Here is a 23,686-nt window from a genome sequence, read left to right as displayed (position 1 = left end):
ACGTGCAGTAGTTTCGTTGTGGCTGATACGCATGGCAGCACTTTTTACGGTGCTACTACAAAGTTTTATATTGTAAGCCCAGTCGTTCGCCTTTACGGAATGTATTTATTGTAAGCACATATGCTGTTCATCGGCATATTGTTGTTGTGGAAGCGTTAACTTGTTAATCAAACACATTCTGGGCAGATGCATTAGTAACTTGGTTTTGAGTACATCTTTGTCCTGACTACAATTTATAGTATCGCAGCAAGAAACATTTTAGTAGAGGCTGAAGGGATTCCAGCAGTTTAAGCATACTGACTGCACAAAACACTGATGACACCTTTTCACCTTCCTCACAATGCACTCACACCATCTACACTTTCCATTAGCAAAAAGTGAGATAAAAATTCAATTACAGTTTCATTGACTCAGTACTTGCTGCTTCTGAAGCGGGCATCGAAGCAATCGTGGTATACGCTGCTACATGCATAGGTCTTGCATGATGCAGGTCCTGCTATGCACTGCACACAGGGCACACGTTGCAAACAGATAATTTCTTTTTGCAGTGCTCAACTATAACGACACACTGACTCAAATATGACTGCGTTGCCACGTATGCTTCAGTGCGTCAGTGTTCTTGATTGCTACACGAGCGATTTATCCCCAACTAGCCCAAAAGACGGTCGCACTTGAAAGAAGTGAGTGAATGAGTACAGTGAACTTTTACTAAACTGGATTCACATGCCGAATAAAAGAGCGCAGTGTCATCTGAAACAGGCGGCACGGCTGATTATGTAAGTACTTCCAATAGTTCGGCTACTAGTGTAGTTCGCTTTCGGGAGTTATCTTTACCACTGGAAACAGCGCAGAGCTTGCCCGTTAAACTTGAGTCAACCGACACCACACGAAACACGCCGCGGTTGACCAACCCAACTTCCACACGGTTCATTCACCACATCACAGGTCACACGAAGTCAAGAGTGCCATATTTTAAATCACTGCAGCACCAAACGGACCTGAAAATTCATTTCCTTCGACAGATTTCTCAGGTGAGTTCGTTCACTCGCCAGTTACGAACTCGATGGACGCGCTAGGCCTACGCGTAACGTAAACAACATCGGCGATAGGCGAGTGTTGATTATCCAGACATCAGAGCTCGTAAACGTGTTTCCATTCGTTTTGAGCACAACAAAATGCACATACAACAAGCACAGACGTTGCGGCAATCGTGATTCGGTTGGCTGTTTTAGCAGACGATCGTACCGAGCCCGGCGGAACCCAGTGGGCAGGTTGGATTAGTCGGCGTCGTTCGAAGTCGCTTCGGATCCACGTCGCACTGCCACAACCCACGGTAGTCGGTCGGTCGGTCGTGTCGTTGTCGGCTTACTATTACAACACTGTCTTTCAGGAACACTGTCGCGCGCGTCGTGCGTCCAAAAAACTCGGACGACCGTTGGTGCCGGGCGCCTTCGTACGGTCGGCCATTACAGGCTCCGCAGCCTTCGATTGGTTGACGCCTGCGAGGCGTCGCAGCCTCTCATTGGTGCACGCCGGCGCAGCTTCGCCGCGCGCCGGCAAACTTCTAGCATCGGCAGTAGACATAATCGCTGCGCGACGTTCCGCTTCAGCGAGTTCCCGACCGACGCTTTGACGCATTTGACCCTTCGGCGCGCGCCGAAGCTTTCCAGCGCGTGCCAGTGGTTGGGGCATAAGGCTGCCTTGAGGTCGTAGAGTTCGAACGACTGATCCATCTCTGGATTATCTCGGCCTGCATATAGATATTCCTGACCTCGAGGGTCCTGTTTGGTGCAGAGATACTTGTCCCTTAAAGTTTCTGCCAGTTGTGTTGTGCCCTGGAAATTGTGTAAAGCACGTTGTAAGTGTTTCTGTGTTTCTCCTCGAGATTGAGCGGGATCAATCAAGCTGCGGAAGAGCTTCCATGTATTCTTCCCTGACATCTGTCGGGCTGCCGTGTTGCAGCGATCAACCCAGTTGGAATCAGCTAATTGAGAGGCATACTCGGCAGCCCGCTGGGTCAGGTCTGTTATACGTCTTTTCAGTCTTTTGTTGTGTTTTTGTCGTTTCCATCTTTTCGTGAGACTGCGGCGAGCTTCCCAGAGATGGAGTAAATGATTATCCACCGCTGGAAAGTCCTCCGCAATCTGTATGCTTTTCACATGTTTCTTGAGTGTTGTCATAAGATTTTGAGCCCACGAGCTGTACCCTTCCTCGAGAAGACTGGCCTGCGGCAGGGACTTACGGAAAGCAGTCCAGTCCGGCAATTTCGCTTGAGTTATTTGCCTTTTTAGGGGCCGGGTATGAATTAAAGGGTTAATGATGCAGTGATCGCTTCCTAGCGTGTCTTCGGTGTTGTACCACTCAACGTGTTGTATATGTTTGGAAAGCGTGAGATCGGGACAAGTGTCCCGAGTCACGGAGTTTCCAACACGTGTTGGTTGTGCTGGGTTGGTCTGAAGGGTTATGCCTAGCGTGGAGATGAGCTCCGCTAGCTTCCTACCGCGCACCTCCTCCTTGTAACCCCACACCTTACTGGGAGCATTGAAGTCGCCCAAAATGAGTAAGGGGTCCCGACCAGCTATCTTCAGTGCCCGGGTGAAGACGTCTGCAAAAGTGATACGTTTTAGCTTGGGCGGACAATGTATGTTAAGGATGTGTACTTGTGGGTCAGAGCGTCGCAGAGGTAACACTGTGACCATGGTGTACGAATAAGTTGTCTGTAGGTCGAGGTCTACCTCTTGTGCGGTGTACGCTTTGTGTACTAGGATGCAAGTAGATGGATCTGGCTGAAATGCATTGTACCCTGAAATTTTAGCTGAGGCCCCTGGTTCCTGTAGAGCCACGATGGCTGCTAGAGATTGCAATGTTTCTAAGTAGAGACGGAAATGAGCGCGTTTAGTCCGATTCTTGAAGCCCCTACAATTCCACTGTACGATTGACAGTGGTTCCTGTCTTGATTTAGCTTGCCTTTTTCTAGATCCCTGTGCCATGATTAGCATTAGTAGACTCTGGCTGGCTATGAATAACCGTGCCGGCACTCTGTATGGTATCCAGTGAATCAGCAAATTCTTCATGTTCCTCGTCCTCCGTTACGCGGAGGAATTCGCTCGGACGCCCGGCCTCTCTAATGGGACCGTTGCGGCGGAAGAGTCTTGGGTTAGTTGGGATCCATGTTTTGATGTTTTGAGTCACCTGTTGCGTGACTATTGTGGCTATTTGCTGTGTTTGCAGTTGAATGGCAGACTGGACTGGCTCACTGATTAGATTTGGGAGTTGAGCCACTTGCCCCGTTAAGGCCTTCATTTGCCGCTCCAGGGCGGTAACCCGGACTTCTATTTTGTTAGTAGGCGACGCGCTTGCCGACTTTACGGTGCTGCCCGAGCACACAGGTGCCGAAGCCCCCTCGACATCCAAGGTTCCTCCCGGAATCGGACTGTTCGTCCTGGCATTTTCCAGTGCATGAATTTTGCTAGCTAGCTGCGCGTTTTGTCTCCTGAGAGCTTCTAGCTCTTTCCGCATCTCGAGTTCCATTGGGGAAGATGGGAGGGGGGAGAGGAGGAATGAGAGGCGACTCCCGCCCAGTTGCTCACCTGTTTTGAAGAGTTACCAAGAGGGGGAAAATCCCCTGCTTTGAAGGAAGGCGGCTTCGGCCCGTTGTCGGATTGTACAGCATTTTGCGTCTTCTGCTCCTTCTGTCCCAGTGGTGCTTGTCCGGACTTGCCTGTCTTCTTTTGTTGTGGTGGTTCTTGTAGTCCTCCCCGTTGCTGCCGCGTTGATGGCGTTGCCGCTCCTCTTGCTGGGGTCGTTGATCCCGGCCGCTTAAGTTTCCGGAATTTTTCTACATACTCTGCGGATCCAGTGAGGTGGGCTCCTCCGCAGATCATGCAGGATGGTGCGCACTCGTGTTCTGCAAGTCCGTCCGTTGCGGAGCCGGCTTGTTTGCCACAGAAGCCGCATCTTCCTTCCTCTGGGTGGGGGCAGTTATGCACCCAGTGGCCTACCGTGCCGCATCTGTAGCACGCGGGTATGGTCTTCTTATACTCCCTGACCGGAACGCATTCATGATTATATTGTATGTAACGGGGGAGTCTGCGGCCTTCAAAGGTTACCACCGCCACGTTAGTAGTTCCCAATTTTCGGAGAAAGGCGTGCTCGCCCTCCCTCCAGTAGAGCTTGAGCTTGAGAGAGGCGGAGGTTTCATCCTCGCGGACGTTGATCACCCCCTTGCATACCTCTCCATTCAGCTTGAGATGACCGCGGAAGGGATAGGAGCGTTCCCCTACCTGCAGGTCGAAATCTTTGATCAGCTTGTCAGCTATCGGTGTTGTCTGGGTTCCGCACACGATAACGTTCTGTTCCCATACGGGCCACACATTGAGATCCCCGGCGGCTACTTCACCCACGTATTGGGCCACCGCCGATCCCACGTCACCATGCTTGAAGGCCATTTTCAGGTCCAGGGTGCCTCGGGGCTTCAACACCACGATTAGGTCCTCGGAACGGAGTCTGGGCGTCTGTTTCGGGCGCCAGTTGCGAGCCGTCTTCATTTGCAGCAGTGGCGCAGCGCGAGCACCGTCCGTATTCCCGGCGCGGAGGGAATTCCCCGCCGCCGTTGACGTCGGCGACGCCGCGCCAACGCAGCTTTTGGTAGCCATGTTCGCTTGTTGCTTGCGTTGCCGCAGGCGTACAAGTACTTGAAGACACTCACTTTCGGTGGGCAGGATGTCCTCATCTTGGGGTTTGTGCTCGATTGCGGTCTAATTCATGGATGTCGGGTCGTACCCGGTGATCTTCTGCGTCGCCATGTCCGGAGAACTTCCGATGCCGGCTGCGCCGAGCTTAGCCCTCGTTAGGGTCAGCTCAACCGCGGCATGATGCCATCTTCAGATTGGCGTAAGAGCGCTGAAAATTGGTCCACTTGCCTCACGTCGGTGTCTGCAGGATCATTGCGATGTTCGGCGTCGGATAAGACCAAGATTTTCGGTGTGCCGTGTGGTTCCAGTCTAAAATCGACGGAGCCGATGCGTCGCACCTCCGACTGCACGGAACGCCTCCGAGCGTCCCCCTGGCAAGACGCGGACACAGCGCTAACTTCCAACAATTGTTTTATTCCACGAAGCGGTACACATATATGTAGGTAACAAACACCACCATACGCATGCGCGTATGTACAAATGAGACAGCAACGAGACATGTGTAATGGAAAGTTATGATATCTGCGCGATTTTTTAAACGTCACACGGAGGGTGGCCTGATGGAGATGACATTTTAATCTTGCAATTACAAAAAAATCTTTTTGGCTATGCATGGTTGTTTTTTCATCTTCGATATCATAACTTTCCATTCCACATGTCTCGTTGCTGTCTCATTTGTACATATGCGCATGCGTACGGTGGTGTCTGTTACCTATATACATGTGTACCGCTTCGTGGAATAAAACAATTGTTGGAAGTTAGCGCTGTGTCCGCGTCTTGCCACTGTCTCTAGTCCCTTTTCGTGCGCTAAAAAACGTCAGTTATTAATATCCAAGGGCATTCAGAATGTACATTTCAAAGATAACCCAGGAATAGTGTCTGAAAGAAATGTTCAGTACACCGCCGTTCTTAATACAGAAAAAGAAAGTAAGACCAGTTCATCGCTTATGCCATGCGGTGAAGCAGCTCCTGGATTTTGTGAAGCATAGGTGCACTGCGCACAGTTCCCACAAAAAGTCTGTTTTTTGTTCAACTTTGCGGTCCTCGCGACACATTTTGCAGTTCCGCCTTTTCGGCGTGGTCTGAGGATGGTCTGATGAGAAGTCCAAGGAACGTACTTCACCAGTTCGTCTAGAGTCGTGCCCCTCTTCCAGGATTGATAGCTCTCAGCGTAGCTGGGCAATTACAAGATTATGCATCCAAGCATATCTGATTGCATTTTTGCAGATTGTCTTTATCACTTCTGCAGAGAAAAAGAGTAGAACGAAATCCCACGCCGTTGTAAACTGTTTTGCGCTGATCCCTAGTGCTGGGCCGAGATGTGCTACGGGTGGCGTTCTTGGCGTGAACGGTAGTTTGTTTGTTGCCGATGGCAGCACATCATAACCTGTCACAATCCGCCCTGGTTCGTGAACGAGGGAGGGCTCGAGGCACCCTCCGTTAGACAGACGCTCCGTAGCGTGGTGGAACGATGACTGACCGCCGAGCAGCTGTGCTCGTCGGTGTTTATTGGGGGCGGTGACCAATGTTGCCTACCGAGCCTAGCAGGCCACCGAGCCTGGCGGGCCATCGAAGATTATGCCCAAGCAAGCGTCACATGCTTGTTACATAACCATGCGAAGTATGCAGCCTGAAAATAATCAGTAGAGCTCCTAGGTCGTGCAAGAAGATCGGCAGATAAGCGCGCACAAGGAAGGAGACTGCTCAAGGCCGCAAACGAAACTCGTCGGTGAACAGCTGCAGATTGGATTGGACAAACATTATTAAAGGTCTTGCAGGACGCACTTGAGCGCGCAGAGGGCGTCTCCCACGCAGGGACCGACAGGGAGTACCTGGCGGCCGCTGCGCGAGCCTACTGGACATTGCTGGTCTTGTAGTATCGGGCTTCGTAGGCTCTTCTCCCACTTGTCGGAGGTAGAGTCGGGCGGAGTGTTGCTACACTCCCAGAGCACGTGTGAGAGTGTCGACGTGTCCCCTCATGAGGGGCGCGCATCGTCGGGGTAGACGTCCGGGTAGATGATCATCGCCGTCAGAGCTTGAATCTGTTTTGCTGTTATCTGTGGAATCATAACTCGAGTCTTCATAACTAAATTGAAATCCAGGTGCAGCACAGTTTCAAGCAAGACGCTTTTCTCGCGACGCAGCCGCGCAGCACGACGCCATGGGAGCGACTTTCAATAACTACGCAGCGTCCCTTGCTCGTGGAGACTGGTTCAAAATGCGAGCTCCACATGTTGCGGCGGACCTTCGGAAATACACTTTGGAGGAATAAAACGACTTGTGACTCCAAACCAAAGCTCACCAGTGAACAGCTGGCCTTATTTTCGGTTAATTATCCCCGCTCAACACTGCCGGACGGCAAAGCTGGTTATATAATTTAATTCTTGACTTGCTGGTAGGGATTTGATTACAAAAGTTTGATGCTAGTGCAGCGTTATCACGAGCCTTTTTTCTCGAGCACGGCAGAAGATCACAGCTACGCCTCCTTTCACTACAACATACCCACATTAGTTAGCAAAAAGGTCCGTGAAAAATCACATCGCTTGAGCACGAAAATTTAAACTGATTCTGAAAGTGCAGTGCCTGTATTAACTACTGGATGGCCTTATACGGATAAGAAACGGTTCCAACACGTCGAGATTTGCGATCTAAAGTATCGATCACCGGCGATCGATTTTAATAGGAGTTAACCATAATATGCCGTATGGCAAATTGTGCGGTAAAATAAAGGAGGAGAGGAGGAATACCTACCAACGAAATGTATACGATTGGGGCAAAGAATGCTTCGCACTAACAGATTGATACGAGGTGCTGCCTAAAAGTTAGGAGAATTCGGTCGCAAAAAAACCTGTCTAACATAACTCCTAATCTGCACTTTCTCCTTCGAAGTAGTCACCTTGAGCGTAAGTACACCGATCCCAGCGTTTCTCCCACGCTTCCGCGCATCCGTGGAAATCTTCAGGTGTGTGTGTATTGAGGCGCTCCCGTGATTCCGACTGGATCTCTTCAAATGTGCTAAACTGACGCCCTTCAACCTCAATTTCGTCTTCCAGGACAAGAAAAAGCCACAGGGTCAGACGAACAGGGTGTGCGGAAGCACTGTAGTTTGTTTGGAGGTCAGCAACTGTCGCACCGCACAACGAGTGACGTGTGAGCGGGCGCACTGTCGTGGTGGAGTTGCTCTTCCAGCTCCGGATGTTCACGCCGAATGCTCTTCCTTAGGCTTCGCAGTGAAACTTACTGTTGACTGTTTCAACGCGACAGCGTTAAGGAGCTCGTGTCGCAGAAAAGCCGGTGTCGTCGGTGTCGGCGTCAGCGGCGTTGGCCGTGAGCGATAAATCCCAGAAGTCACTTCATAAATATAAAACATCTTGCAAGATCGGCTGGTGGGAATCGAACCAGGGTCACCGGAGTGTAAGACGGAGACGCTACCACTCAGCCACGAGTTCGTTCCTTCAAAACGGGACAAAATCGCCTCTAGTGAATGCGGTGTTGCCTTAGAAACGTGCCGTAGGAAGTTATACTGCGGTGTATATCGGTAATTATGACCATGTAACTTACAGAAGTCGCAGTTTCACGAGTACCGAAGTACGTTTGCGCCACATTTCTTCTGCCTCTGCGCACACGCAGAGCCATCTTGCGGCAAACACAGAAGAACCCCTCCTCGCAATGTGCGGCGCTGCCCCGACACGTGGCGCGCCACTCGCCCCATGATCGCGACCCCCTGATCGCGACCGTCGGGGCCCGGCTATCTGTGCCGATCACGACGTTTGGCTGGCGTAGCGCGTTTGAGTAGGCGGTGCGAACGGGGTGCGATAACGCTATCGCGTTCCACTCTTGAAGGCGAAGCTTGAGCGTCCTCCAATTTTTTCGTCCACGAGGTAAGGAATTCCATGTGGACAATCCTGTGAAGGTCCAAGGAAACAAATGGCTTGTCTTCACATGGCCACGAACTTGACGTGGCATGGTGAATTGAGAAACTTAGGAAAAACGAAATGAGGAAGGAAACAATTTATGATTACTCAAAGGGAAGCTCATTACTTTTCGAAGCGAGATCAGGATGCCTTAAAACACGCACTTATAAAGCGAGATATAAGAGGGAAGAACAAGCATGGGCTTGCCTGCGGTAAAGCTAGGGAAACGATGCAGCATGTTTTATTAGAAGGTGAAGACATCTGCCCAGCGGTCGATTTAGGCACCGCTGGCCTCCTTGAAGCCCTTGGGTTCAGCGAGCGCACTGGAAAAGTAAAAATGTCCGCAATATGGATGAGTAAGAGGCGATTCAGGATTGGTGGAAGAAAAGTAGGGAAACGACAAAAGACGGAGACGTACAAAAGCAAAGTTCACAATATGTGTTCAGAAACTGTGGTTATGGGAATTCATCGTGGTTTTTTTCTTATTCCTTTCTTCTTTTTTAACCTAGGTAGGACATTAGACAGTATAATAGCGAAAGCTTGGTGGCGCAACCCATCGCGCCGTTCCAAAGGGGACGCTCATAACATCCATCCATCGGCAGCACGGCTTGTTCATGCGGAAAGTGCACCGAGTAACTCTTAGTCGTAACCTTCCTTGCATTGGATGTTCTTTCGCTGCTGTTGGGGTGTTTGCATTATCTCCTCAGCAGAGAGGAAGCAATGCTCCCCGCGCCTGACGTGGCAACTCGCGCAAGGGTAGGTTGCAAGAAATGTCGCCGAGAACATACCTTGCGACGAGTGTTTCAGTTTAGTCGCAAATCCTGCCTCCTCGGCGCCGTCAGATGCTCTAATCCGACGCCAGGATAGACCCTCTCTTGTACCCATTTGAGAAACTTCTCACAGTATTGTACGAGAAGCTTTCGTGTGTGTGAAATATCCGGGCATCACGAAACGCTTTTGGACCTTCTCTTGTGCAAGTTTTTAGGTCATTATTAGTGAACTATGCAGTGAAGATTACCGACAAGCACGACTTTGCCAAGATTTTTGCAACGAAGCCCCTTTCTCGCAAGATGCTGAAGCTCTAATTGCTATCAAATAAAAATAAAGGTTTTTCTGACGTGTTCGACGATCGACTATTTCCGTTGCATCTTTTCGCACGCTTGCACTTTAGAAATTCTTCCTTAATTTAACAAGGGTTCATAAAGGCATGTTGAAACGACCATCTGCCTTATTTATTCAAAAGAACCTTACAGGCCCTATGGCAGGGCATAAAGTAAGGGGGGCATATTAAACAGTAAAGGTATAAAAAGTACAAATTTCCAACAGGATCAGTGCTATAAAAAGATTACCGTGTTACACAATATTGAAGGCACTAGGAATACAAAGCAATATCTGAAGGCACACGAACACTTGTTACTGTTAACAGAGCAAAGGAATACCGTTTATGAAAATGCTATACAACATGGCAAAAATGCACGATAACATACACTAGATTGGTCACTCGTGAACGGTATTAAATGGGAAAAGCATGAGTAACTGAGAGCGGAACGTGTCGGGATTAGATATGGAGGCTATGTTATCAGGGAGGTCATTCCAGAGACGAATGGCACGTGGTAGTGCAGATGAATTAAATGCATTTGTTTTACCGTATATGCGCATGAAACTGAACTGATTATGTAATCTGCGTGAAAAAGAGGAGGGTATTTGTAGTTGTAACCGGGTTCGTTTATTAGTGTAAATATATTTGTGGAATAAGCACAGAAGAGCGATGTTGCGGCGGATATCTAATGGCGGCAACAGTAGGTCTAGTTTAATTAGTGTAATGCTTGAGTTTATACTGTAGTTATGGGATATGAACGGGCTGCTCTGTTTTGTATCATTTCCGTCATAGTTATTAGGTAATTTTGATGAGGGGACCGAATTGGGGAGGCGAATTCTAACTGTGGCAAAATGAATGTTTGGAAAGCGAGTTTTCGAATGTTTGGCGGGGCATTTCGCAAGTTGCGTCGTAGATAGCCAAGAGAACGGGATGCTTTGGCGCATGTAGAAGTGATGTGTGGGGCCCATGAAAGATTCTCTGTAAGAACAACACCAAGGTACTTATATCATGAAGTGTGGGAAAGCATAGTGTTATTAAGATGATACAAATATTTATAATTTACACATTTTCGGCTGAAGCACATCACCTCGCACTTTGTAAAGTTTAGTGTCATGAGCCATTTGTTACACCAGTGAGCGATAAGGTTAAGATCTGTTTGAAGTTTCAAGTGATCGTCAGTCGTGTGAATAGGACGGTAGATTATGCAGTCATCGGCAAAAAGGCGCATGCAGGAAGTAATCTAAACAGCTTCGCGGCCGGGAGAGTCGTCTGCTCATGGATGAATGGAGGGATAGATGATTGTTATGAGCGTCCCCTTTGGAACGGGCCGGTGGCTTGCGCCAAAAATATCTTGTTATTTCATTGCCTAATGTCCTACCTATGCTAAAAAAGAAAAGGAAACAAATAATCCACGATGAATTCTCATAACCAAAGTTTCTGAACCCCTATTGTGAACTTTGTCTTTTGTACGCCTCCACTTTTGTCGTTTCCCTACTTTTATTCCACCAATCCTCTAATCGCCTCTTACTAATGCCTATTGCGGAGATGTTTACTTTTCCACTGCTCTCGCTGAATCCAAGTGCTTCAAGGAGGCCAGTGGCGCCTAAATCGACCGCTGGGTAGACGTCTTTACATTCTAATAAAACGTGCTCCATAGTGTCCCTAGCTTTACAGCAGCAAACACATGCTGCTTCTTCCGTCTTTTATCTCACTTTGTAGGTGCCTGTTCTAAGGCATCCCGATCTCGCTTCGAAAAGTAATGAGCTTGCCTTTGAGCTATCATAAATTGTTTCTTTCCTGATTTCGTTTTTCCCTCTTAAGTAGTTACTCATGGCAGGTTTCTTTTCCATTGCCGCCACCGATGATCATGGATGGATGGATGGATGTTATCAGCGTCCCCTTTGAAACAGGGCGGTGGATTGCGCCACCAAGCTCTTGCTACTATACTGCCTGATATCCTACCTAGGTTAAACAATGCAAAAAGAAAAACACTATGAACTACCATGCCCAAATTTCCTGATCCCCTATTGCGAACTGTGCTTTTGTACGTCTCCGTCTTTTGTCGTTTCCCTACTTTTCTTGCACCAATCCTCCAATCGACTCAATTCTGGGACGGCAGCGCCACCGACGGCGAGGTCGAGCGAGGATCGACGGATGGCTTGTACCGCATTCGCCGCCGATCGGCGGGCATGGAAAGTATAGAGCAGGCTATGATTAGAGAAAAAAATTGTTTTCTTCAAGAAAGTTGACAAGGTTAGAAAATATAACGTGCTCCACTATTTGGCTCTGTACTGAGCTAATCGATATGGTCCTGTAGTTAAACAGATCGTGAGTTTCGCCTGATTTGTGGATTGGATTAATTTTGTGCTGTTTTCCAGTCGTGAGGCAACGATGAAGACAGGTACGACTGTGAAAAAATGCTCTCCAAGATGATAGAGGAATACTCACTAGCATTTTTAGAAGTTTCGTCGTGATGTTGTCTATTCCGCAAGAAGATGTAAGCTGGAGGCTGCCTATTATTCTTTTTATACCGGTAGAGTTAAAAATTATGGGATCCATAGGTAAAAAATTGCAGCGTGATAGCCTCGGAAGTTCGTGATAATGTCTTGTAGGTGTGAAAGCTTTTAAAAAACATTTAGAATCGTAGCGCAGTGCTGGCAAGGTATAGGTTGGCCGGAAAACGTGCCAAGTGATATAATTTTCGATTCACTAGGCCTTACTACACTCCAGAAGCTTATGAATTTTTTATAAGTATGTTCTGAAGGGTAGTATTGAAAAGGAAAATTTAGCATTCTTTATCGCAGATGAGTAGGTCGAGGCAGCTTCTTTGTAAGCAGACCATTTAGCCGGGCTTTGCATCCGTTTAGCTGTGAAAAAAAAAAAGTCGTTTTTTATTTCTGTTAGATAGGTGTTTCAAACATTTAGTATACGACGAAGCATTGTTATTCGAAAAAACGCGCCTCGTCGGGATAAACTTGTTGACAAGATACCAATTTTTTCTTTGAATATATTGCTTTGTATCCAGTGAGCGCTCGGCAACATTAGGTAGGAAATTGTCAAGAAAAAAGCAAACTCGTAGTTGATAGCGGTGAAGTTGCTGTTTTTACAGTTGCTAATGACTTTAATAGTGTTTTGGGATGATAGAATTGCCATATACATAATTGCCATACACATAATTGAAATATGCAGGACTCAGTGATCGCTCAAGCCGGGCTAGTGTGTAATCTGAGATATGACATCTGTTGATGACATTGAAACCAGATCTAGAAGAGATCACGTGGCGTTAGTTAGGGGTGTAGGGGAAGTAACAATCTGGACCAAGTTGAAATCTGCACATACGTCGATAAAACGCTTCGATTCTGCGGAAGTTGTAGTTAATAAAGGACACATGCCTGATCACGAAATGTTGAGGAAGCAAAAATCGTCCAAAAATAAAATTGGTGCTCCCGGGAAACGAACACTTATCTGGCATAAACAATCATACATGCTATCACAAAAATTCAGCGTGGATGATGGTGCTCGGTAACAAGCACTGATGACAACCTTTTTTTAAATTTACAGAAACGCAGCAACATACTGTTACGAACGGCCTGCAAGGGTACCGACCTACAAAATTTTTATAGCCAGCTGCAGCGGCGGAGGTGGCGAGCTTCCCAGAAGCGACCTTGGAATCCTTCCCCCCTGCTGCGGTGACTCGTTTTGTAGGGACGACGATGTGCCGCGTCAACACCCCCTCGGTGCCGCTATGACTAAACGCGGTCGGCGGACCAAGTATTGTTAGTGGATTCGCCGTGGCCGCCACGGCTTGTTAGAAGCGGTGGAACTCCCGGGAGAAGATGTCTCGCGGCCGTCTCACGGGGCTTAGAAGACAAGTACAGACGCGGCGGCCATTGTCGACGGGGTCAACACTGGGATGAAGAGGCGCCTGCTCGGGTCAAGCACCATGTCTGCGAGAACCCACTCACCTCGGCGTGGTCAGTGAAACCTGTGCGGAATTGTGTGTAACCCCCCCTCCCCCTCAAAGGCGGGTCGGCTACGATGACTTTGAACGCTCCGAATTGGTAGCTGGTTGAATGGCCGTTTTTCCCTCACCTAGGGATCTAGAGAGGACAGATGTGTATTTAAGGAGCCGTTGGCGGCTCCTCGGCGTGCATTCCTCTTTCAATCATGTTAGACTGATGTACTGTAACGTTCTCATATAGATACTGTAATTAAGTACCATATTCCTCGTTCTCGTTGAGAACAAGTCTCTCCCTTCAACAAAGTCATCAGCGTGGATGAGTTGGATGACGTCATGAGCCAGCTACCATCTACTTCATGCCCGACCATGCCCGACATTATAAGTGGCTGACAGCGGTGAGACGGACTTTGCGACGTGGTGCTGTGTCTGCGGCGAGTGCTTGGATCTTGCTTTGACTCTCTAGGCTTCATTTTGTGGTTGTTCTGTTTAGAACAGTAGGGAAGCTAGATTGTTGATTGTTAGCTAGGTTGTGTTTTCCTAGGTAGGTTTAGCGAGCAGGACCAGGGCAGTAAAGCAGCAATCATGGAGTTAAGGACACTGCTGAGGGATGAATTGTTGATTGTTGGTGAGGAACTGGGCCTACAGGTACGCAAGGAAATGCTAAAATTGAAATTATTGCAGCTAATTTCCGAACAGGCCAGTAAGGAAGACATTGAAATGGATTACTTAAATAATGTTGCGCAACAAAAAAACGACACGGACGTGAGAGAAGACGGCACACCAAGCGCAAACTTTCAACTAAGTTTATTGTGCCACTGCGTCGGTTTTATACATGGCAGGCAGCGTAGATCGCGCATGTGCTTACAAGGAAATGAAGTGCGAATTCGTGTAACATGGTTACGAGTCATGTGATGCCGCGTCCAAGAAACTTAATTCTTTTTCTGTGAGAGCCAGAGACGGGAAGCTAACACATGTGTCACCCGATTTCGCGATAATCTGCGCTTCAGATATTTCACGGATGATCTGCGTGCTGCCACGGGAAACAATCGTGCATTGATCCTCAAGAGGCTTGCATCCATGATCGCGACAGTGGATCGCCAAGAAACCACCAGAGCCGTTTTTTACATTGTTGCTGTGTTCGCGGAGCCGATCATTGAGGCAACGCCCAGTTTGTCCGATATATTTCTTCCCACATGAAAGCGGGAGGTTGTACACCAGCCGGTGGACACACTCGACAAACTTTTTGCTGTGATGCTTTCTACGCTTATCAGAAGGGACGGCATTTGGATCCGTCAGCCTGCAAAGCCTGCTGAGCTTGTTGGGAGCAGAAAAAACAACTCTTACATTCGCCCCTTGGGCAATCTTTTTCAAGTTGTGGGATATCCCGTGCATGTAAGGTATGACACTTTAGGGCGTGTGCCGGGAGGGGCATCGGCAACTGACTTCTGCGTACTGGATCGCGCTTCTCTTAAAATGCGTTCCGCGACAGACACTAGCACCCCCCTAGGATATCCAGCCAATGACAAACGTAAAGTTTGCGTTTCAAAGCTTACGTCCACAACATGACAGCAAGACTTGCTAAGGGCATTCTTGAAGCACAAACTGATAATGGCCCGCTTAACAAGCTTAGAATGTGCGGACGCATACGGCAGAAGTGGCTTGTTGGTTCACAGCTCATACGACCAACACGTGTGGTTGTCCTGAAAGTTCAGGCGAAGATCAAGAAAACGAAGAGACCTATCTACCGGCATCTCATGAGTGGTTTGAAGGGGGACTAAGCACTTCTGAAACGTTTCTAACGCTTTCTTAGTTTCCAGAATGAAGGCATCAGAAGAGCAGTCAATGAAAATTAAAAAGTCATCAACGTATCTAAATGTTTTAAAAACTGCAGTGCCTTGCACTTGTGAAGAAATGTCGCGGTCTAAACAGGATAAAAACAAGTCACTAAGAATGGGAGCAATGCAAGAGCCAATACGAACTCCGCTCTTCTGCAAAAAACATTGGTTATCCCAAGTGATAAAGGTGGAATTAAGATAAATCTGTAAAAGTTCTAAAAATTGACTGCAAGACATGCCGGCCTCATTCTGGAAGGAAACAGCACCATACTTATCGGTAGGGGGGCGCGACACCGCCGGATGCACTATGTGCTCACCCCTTCTTGTAACACAGGTTGCTCGCGCTGTCTGGCTCGGCCCGCTTGGAATGCTCGTCAAAGGTGCTCCGGGAACAAGCGCAACGGATGAAGAAGCATCGACACAAGGGCCCTCCATCCAGCCGGGTGTTCTACAAGCCGGAATCGTCTCCCCGCCAAAACTGGGGCGCCTCGGATTCGTCGTCTGGCAACCCGGAACCACAGCAACAGTATTTAACCTCCCACCTACGTCGCATTCACCGGGGCGCGACACCGCCGGACGCACTATGTGCTCACCCCTTCTTGTAACACAGGTTGCTCTCGCTGTCTGGCTCGGCCCGCTTGGAATGCTCGTCAAAGGTGCTCCGGGAACAAGCGCAACGGAGGAAGAAGCATCGACACACGGGCCTTCCATCCAGCCGGGTGTTCTACAAGCCGGAATCGTCTCCCCGCCAAAACTGGAGCGCCTCGTGTTCGTCGTCTGGCAACCCGGAACCACAGCAACAGTATTTAACCGCCTCTGCAGCTACGTCGCATTCACCGGGGCGCGACACCGCCGGACGCACTATGTGCTCACCCCTTCTTGTAACACAGGTTGCTCTCGCTGTCTGGCTCGGCCCGCTTGGAATGCTCGTCAAAGGTGCTCCGGGAACAAGCGCAAAGGAGGAAGAAGCATCGACACACGGGCCTTCCATCCAGCCGGGTGTTCTACAAGCTGGAATCGTCTCCCCGCCAAAACTGGTGCGCCTCGGATTCGTCGTCTGGCAACCCGGAACCACAGCAACAGTATTTAACCGCCTGTGCACCTACGTCGCATTCACCGGGGCGCGACACCGCCGGACGCACTATGTGCTCACCCCTTCTTGTAACACAGGTTGCTCTCGCTGTCTGGCTCGGCCCGCTTGGAATGCTCGTCAAAGGTGCTCCGGGAACAAGCGCAACGGAGGAAGAAGCATCGACACACGGGCCTTCCATCCAGCCGGGTGTTCTACAAGCCGGAATCGTCTCCCCGCCAAAACTGGAGCGCCTCAGATTCGTCGTCTGGCAACCCGGAACCACAGCAACAGTATTTAACCGCCTGTGCAGCTACGTCGCATTCACCGGGGCGCGACACCGCCGGACGCACTATGTGCTCTTCCCTTCTTGTAACACAGGTTGCTCTCGCTGTCTGGCTCGGCCCGCTTGGAATGCTCGTCAAAGGTGCTCCGGGAACAAGCGCAAAGGAGGAAGAAGCATCGACACACGGGCCTTCCATCCAGCCGGGTGTTCTACAAGCAGGAATCGTCTCCCCGCCAAAACTGGAGCGCCTCGGATTCGTCGTCTGGCAACCCGGAACCACAGCAACAGTATTTAACCGCCTGTGCACCTACGTCGCATTCACCGGGGCGCAACACCGCCGGACGCACTATGTGCTCACCCCTTCTTGTAACACAGGTTGCTCTCGCTGTCTGTCTCGGCCCGCTTGGAATGCTCGTCAAAGGTGCTCCGGGTACAAGCGCAACGGAGGAAGAAGCATCGACACACGGGCCTTCCATCCAGCCGGGTGTTCTACAAGCCGGAATCGTCTCCCCGCCAAAACTGGAGCGCCTCGTGTTCGTCGTCTGGCAACCCGGAACCACAGCAGCAGTATTTAACCGCCCACCTACGTCGCATTCACCGGGGCGCGACACCGCCGGACGCACTATGTGCTCACCCCTTCTTGTAACACAGGTTGCTCTCGCTGTCTGGCTCGGCCCGCTTGGAATGCTCGTCAAAGGTGCTCCGGGAACAAGCGCAACGGAGGAAGAAGCATCGACACACGGGCCTTCCATCCAGCCGGGTGTTCTACAAGCCGGAATCGTCTCCCCGCCAAAACTGGAGCGCCTCGGATTCGTCGTCTGGCAACCCGGAACCACAGCAACAGTATTTAACCGCCCACCTACGTCGCATTCACCGGGGCGCGACACCGCCGGACGCACTATGTGCTCACCCCTTCTTGTAACACAGGTTGGTTACATGAGCCATTGCGCATGCATGCGAACTTCAAACCCATTTTTATTTGAGGTGTCGTGCCCCAGTGACACAAAGGACTGGCTATTTTGGTTTGTTAACCGTTGTACGTCCACGGTGTGCCATGTTGCGTTGTCACAATTGCTGTTACCTTTGTCAGGCGACGCGGAGTCGAACCCAGGCCCTGATAGCGTTCAGGAATCTAGTACGCAGACCGACGCAGGGGATATCTGTGCTGTCTTGCAGATGCTTACCAAGCTTCAGTCAGGTCAAGAAAAAATTTTGTCGGATTTAGCGGACATACGGACTAAACAATATGCCACTGACGAAAAAGTGAAGAACTTGACGGAACGTGTCGACCTTCTAGAGCAAGGTCGCTCGCAGTCCAGTAACTCTTCGGCCGCTTCGAAAGTCGCGTCTGCAGAAATAGCTGCTTTGAAAGCTTCCACGGATGATCCCGAAAATAGGCTACGAAGGAACAATCTTCTCTTTTTTGGTTTTGAGGATAACCCGTTGAAAACCTGGAAGCAAGCCGAAGAAACTGTTGTTGCGTTCTTCTCTACTAAGCTAGGTGTATCGCTTGACCCACTAAACATTGATCGAGCGCATAGACTGGGCACTTACAGTGAAGATAAAAACCGCCCCATAATTGTTCGCGTTGTTAGATTCAAAGATAAAGATGCGGTATTGGGGGCGGGTCCGAAGTTGAAGACAAGTGACATTTCCATCAGGGAAGACTTCTCTCGTTCAGTACGCTTAGCCCGCAGGAAACTTTTCGAATTTGCAAAGGCTCGGTCCTTCTCGTACAAAATAAGGCACGATAAGCTTCGTATGGACGGACGAAACTTCATTTACGACGCTGATAGTGATAATATCGTGCTGCAAAAAAGTGAACTTGAAACGGCGTCGAGCAATCCCTGTTAGTGAAGTTAACGGTTCCGTCAGCGTTCCCCGATGCCGCTCCGTTGAGCATGTGCCGTGCCGTCCTTCATTGGTAAACGTTATGCTTATCAATTGCCGAAGTGTCAAGAACAAAACCGGCGAGTTAACAGGGCTCGTATCATCTTTTGGCCCTGACATTGTTATCGGGTCGGAATCTTGGTTGGATGAATCAATTTCCAGCTCTGAAATATTTCCTGCGGATTACGTGGCCTATCGCAAAGACCGCAATACGCACGGTGGGGGCGTTCTTGTTCTGGTCAGGCACAGCTTGCAAAGTTTCGTAGTTGACTTGGGGGATAACAGCTGTGAATCTGTTTGGTGCAAAGTTGTTCTAGAACATAGCAAACAGCTTACAGTTGGAGCATTTTATCGTCCGCCTAATGACAACAGCAGTCGTACCTTTAATAAGGTGGGCTCGGTGACTGCACCACAGCGCAGCCACCTAATCCGCTTACCTTTGCGATGCAGACGACTGTCTTCGCACTCGCATTTGCCAACCTGCTGCTGCCGTCCCTGGCAGGCCTGTCTACGGGGGCGTCATCGGTGTGCGCACTGCCGTACACTGGAGATGACCCTGGCTCCTGCCATCCACCGCCCGGCGGGTACTCGTCCCCACTGGATGTGCCGCCAGAGGAGCTGCACACACCGGAAATCACAGTACCATGGATGGCCACATCGACATCAGCAACAATGCCAACATGTATAAAAGAGCTTCACCCGCTGACACCGCTTCGTGGGCTCGGTGACTGCACCACAGCGCAGCCACCTAATCCGCTTACCTTTGCGATGCAGGTCAGTACATCGTATGCCCTCTTCGCTAAAAAATCCAGTAATTATATTTTGGTGCAGTTTCCGAGCCCGCACTGCTGTGTTGCCATTGCCGTTGAGTGTGCCCACGTAATTCATTCCTTGCTCATGCTATCAGGTGACGTTGAGGCTAACCCTGGTCCTGAGGGCAACGCTGCTGTACTCGCTGAACTACAGAAGCTAAACGCGGGACAGACCCTGTTGATTACGGAAATACAGGGCCTCAAAACACAGCTGAACACAATAGACCAAACCATAGCAAGCCTAGACAAACGAATGGCCGATCTCGAAACGCATTACCAAACACTTCTTCACCTCAGAAACGATATTGAAATAATGCAGTCAACCACAATCGACCAAGCTAAAAAGATTAAAGAACTAGAAACACGCCTGGATGACGCGGAAAACCAATCACGTCGGAATAACCTTATTTTCTATGGCATCCCTGACCCTGCTAGCGCTGAAACGTGGGCCGAGTCAGAAAAACTAGTCATTGATGTTTGCCGCAAAAATCTTGATATAACCTTGGAACCTAACGACATTGAAAGAGCGCATCGCCTCGGAAATCATTCAGCCGACCGAATTCGTCCCGTAATCGTAAAATTCCTATCTCATAAAACCAAAGACGCACTGTTATCAAATGGCCGTAAATTGAAAGACACAAACTACAGTATTGGAGAGGACTTCCCCCGCACCGTTCGACACACGCGTAAACAGTTACTAGTGTTTGCCAAAGCCAATTCTAACAAGTACTCCTTGCGCTTCAAAACCCTGCACATCGGCTCAAAACGCTATGTATTTGACGCATCATCCCAAGCCGTTAAGGAAATAGCATAGCAATTGCCCCGTCACAAAACTTTTAACAAATCGACGACCCGCTCCACCGCACAATGTTCTCTCGTTTTCGATAATATTCACTAACATCCGTAGTCTTCTTCCAAAGCGCGAACTCATATCAAACATCATGTCGTCATCCGGGAGCAACATACTAATACTAACAGAAACTTGGCTAAATAGTGACGTAACGGATACGTAAATTTTGGCCGATTTACCCAACTTCGAAGTGTATCGCAACGATCGAAAAGGCAAACGGGGGGGCGGTGTTCTCGTTGCCATTCATCGAGGCATATCATGCTATATTGTTGACGTCGCATCCGACACTGAAGCCATATGGCTCATCTGTCGCGCTCCCCCCGTAACAGTTCTGCTTGGCGTTTGCTACAGGCCCCACCAGACTAATCCAGACTTCCTACGTCATCTGAACAACGTCCTTCATAAACTTGTTCTCACATATCCAAATGCCCGTATTCTTCTTTTTAGTGATTTTAATTACCCGGATATTGAATGGCAGAACATAGCTAGTTCCACAATAACGTGTCATGCAGAGGCGAAGAACTTCATCGATGTCTGTTTAAATTTTAACCTCACTCAATTAATTTCCCAACCAACCCGTGTCTCACGAGAATCAGCAAACACGCTCGACCTGATACTAACAAGCAGCCCCGAGAATGTATCATCCATCAGTTACCTTCCTGAAGTCAGCGATCACAAAGACATGCTTGCTTTATTCTCATTTACCTCGACTCAAAAACAGACATCCGATAAAACGATACAACTCTACGATAAGGGTAACTATAATGCAATAACTGAAGAACTTAACACCTTTTTTCCTGAATACGTATCCGCATGTCACACTCGCTCAATTCACGAAAACTGGCTGATATTCAAGAACAAATTAAATCATCTCACTAATATGTTCGTACCAAGGATTACCTTTCATACTAATCGCAATAAACCATGGTTTACCCAGCACTTAAAACGACTCGAAAACAAAAAGAAACGATTGTTTCGTACCGCCAAACGAAACGACACGCCTGCTGCATGGGGGAAATGCTTCGAGGCCGAAGAATTATACCTACTTTCTGTTCGTAATGCCAAGTACTCATTCTATCACAATGACTTACCAAACTTACTTATAAGAAACTCCAAGCAATTCTGGCAAGTTTTAAACGCAACACATCCTCCCGATATTAAACTGACGAATTACTCACATGAAGCGGTGACTGACCATGACTGCGCAGAAATATTTAACCATGCATTCACATCTGTGTTCACTACCGAACTCGACGCACCTTCAGAATTACCACCCTTTAACTTAGAAACCCCCATGCCGGCAGTCACCTTCGTCGAAGGCATTTCGTCCATAATTCATAATATGAAACTTTCATCATCAGCTGGTATGGACCTGATTAATTCAAAACTATTGAAAAATGTGGAATCAATTTGTGCATCATATTTATGTCTCATTTTCTCACAGTCACTCTCCTCAGGAATTTTGCCTCTCGATTGGAAAACGGGGAAGGTCGTTCCAGTCTACAAATCAGGTAACAGAGACTCTCCCTTGAATTACCGCCCCATTTCATTGACTAGTGTGCCTTGTAAAATCATGGACCATGTCATCTACTCACAAATCGTAAACTTCTTGGACCGAAACCATTTTTTTCACCCTTCACAACATGGGTTTCGTAAGGGCCTCTCTTGCGAAACCCAACTAGCGCTTTTCCCTCACGACTTGCACACTAATCTAGACCGTAATATGCAGACCGACACCATCTTTCTTGATTTCACTAAAGCTTTTGACAAGGTTCCCCACCGCCGGCTATTACTAAAACTCTCAAAGCTGAACCTACCCCCTAATATTCTCAAATAGATTGAAGAATTCCTAACTAACCGCTCTCAGTCAGTCTATCTTAACGGCCATCTGTCTACATCTCTCCCGGTTACTTCAGGCGTCCCACAAGGTTCTGTCCTCGGTCCCCTCCTATTCTTAATATATATTAACGACTTGCCCCTGCATGTTTCCTGTAGTATTCGAATTTTCGCAGATGATTGTGTTATTTACCGCACCATTAATAACTGTCACGATCAATACACTCTTCAGACAGAGCTTAACAACGTACTAAATTGGTGTAATAACTGGCTAATGTCCCTCAATCCTAGTAAATGTAAACTCATGTCCTTCACTCGTCGTCACAATCCATATCTCTTTCATTATTTAATTTCTAACACACAGATTGAGCAAGTACAATCATATAAATATCTAGGAGTCACCCTCTCTTCTAATCTATCATGGCAGGTTCATATCGGTAACATCATTTCAGCATCAAACAAAACACTCGGTTTTCTAAAACGTCACCTTCGTCTTGCCCCACCACATGTTAAATTGCTCGCGTATAAATCACTTATAAGACCCAAATTAGAATATGCATCCCCCATCTGGAGCCCACATCAAGCATATCTAATCACCGCATTGGAAGCTGTGCAGAATCGTGCTGCCAGATTCATTCATTCCTCATACTCATATGCCGTCAGTGTTTCATCCTTGAAAGCTACATCCGGACTGTCACCCCTCTCTTTTCGTCGTCGCATTGCTAGCCTCACTCTTTATCACAAATTCATTTATTCTCCTCTCAACCAAGCACCGTATATCGTCGCCGCATCACGCATATCTCACCGCACCAGTCATCCCCTTCAAGTTGCCCGCCCACTATCACGTACTACTACGTTTTCAGCTTCGTTATTTCTTCGAGCAGCCACGGACTGGAACGGCCTACCCCATGACATCGTCGCCATCGCTTCAACACCTGCTTTTCAAGAACGCGTAACAGATCACCTTCAATGTTAAATCACCATCGCTGTTTGTCTTCCTCACTACAAATGTAATCCCACCCCTTATGTAACACCCCCTGAAATGGGGGCCTTTAAGGAATAAAACTGAACTGAACCTTTCCCATTTATTACTTACGGTCTCAACTGATGGTGACTTTAATATGCCAGATGCGCAGTGGATTAATAAGCTGCCAGTACTTCCTTCGTGCTCATCCTTGTCGTCGGCTTTTTACGATCTTTTCGCAACGCATGGTATTAATTCGTGGAGGGACCAACACGTCGCCATGGCAATGCCGCTTCCACCTTAGATCTTCTGATTTCAAACTCTCCTTCGTTGCTGCAATCTGTTTCCCTAGTTCCCGGAATAAGCGACCATGATGCAGTGGTTGCCCGTCTCGTTGCTCCCAAGCCGTACATACCGCCACCGAAACCCAGAAAAGTTTATTTCTTTGATAGCGGAAATTACTCTCGTATTTCTGA

The 23,686-nt window shown here is 48.5% G+C and overlaps 1 protein-coding gene across 1 annotated transcript; it reads left to right on the top strand.

Annotated features, from left to right (window-relative positions):
- Positions 1-19,201: 19,201 nt before the first annotated feature.
- LOC126519719 (uncharacterized) lies at positions 19,202-23,316 on the top strand. The gene has a single exon (XM_050169076.3). It carries the CDS (start codon positions 19,397-19,399, stop codon positions 20,372-20,374), a length of 978 nt encoding a protein of 325 aa, XP_050025033.1. The 5' UTR covers positions 19,202-19,396; the 3' UTR covers positions 20,375-23,316.
- Positions 23,317-23,686: the final 370 nt, after the last annotated feature.

The sequence above is a fragment of the Dermacentor andersoni genome, chromosome 10, assembly GCF_023375885.2.
Source record: "Dermacentor andersoni chromosome 10, qqDerAnde1_hic_scaffold, whole genome shotgun sequence".
NCBI lineage: Eukaryota > Metazoa > Arthropoda > Arachnida > Ixodida > Ixodidae > Dermacentor > Dermacentor andersoni.
The sequence above is the reverse complement of the archived record's forward strand: the minus strand, read 5'-3'. Positions and strand labels throughout refer to the sequence as shown.

Excerpts from the sequence above, each read along its gene's own strand:
- LOC126519719 (XM_050169076.3), top strand. The coding sequence starts at position 19,397 with ATGGCCACATCGACATCAGCAACAATGCCAACATGTATAAAAGAGCTT.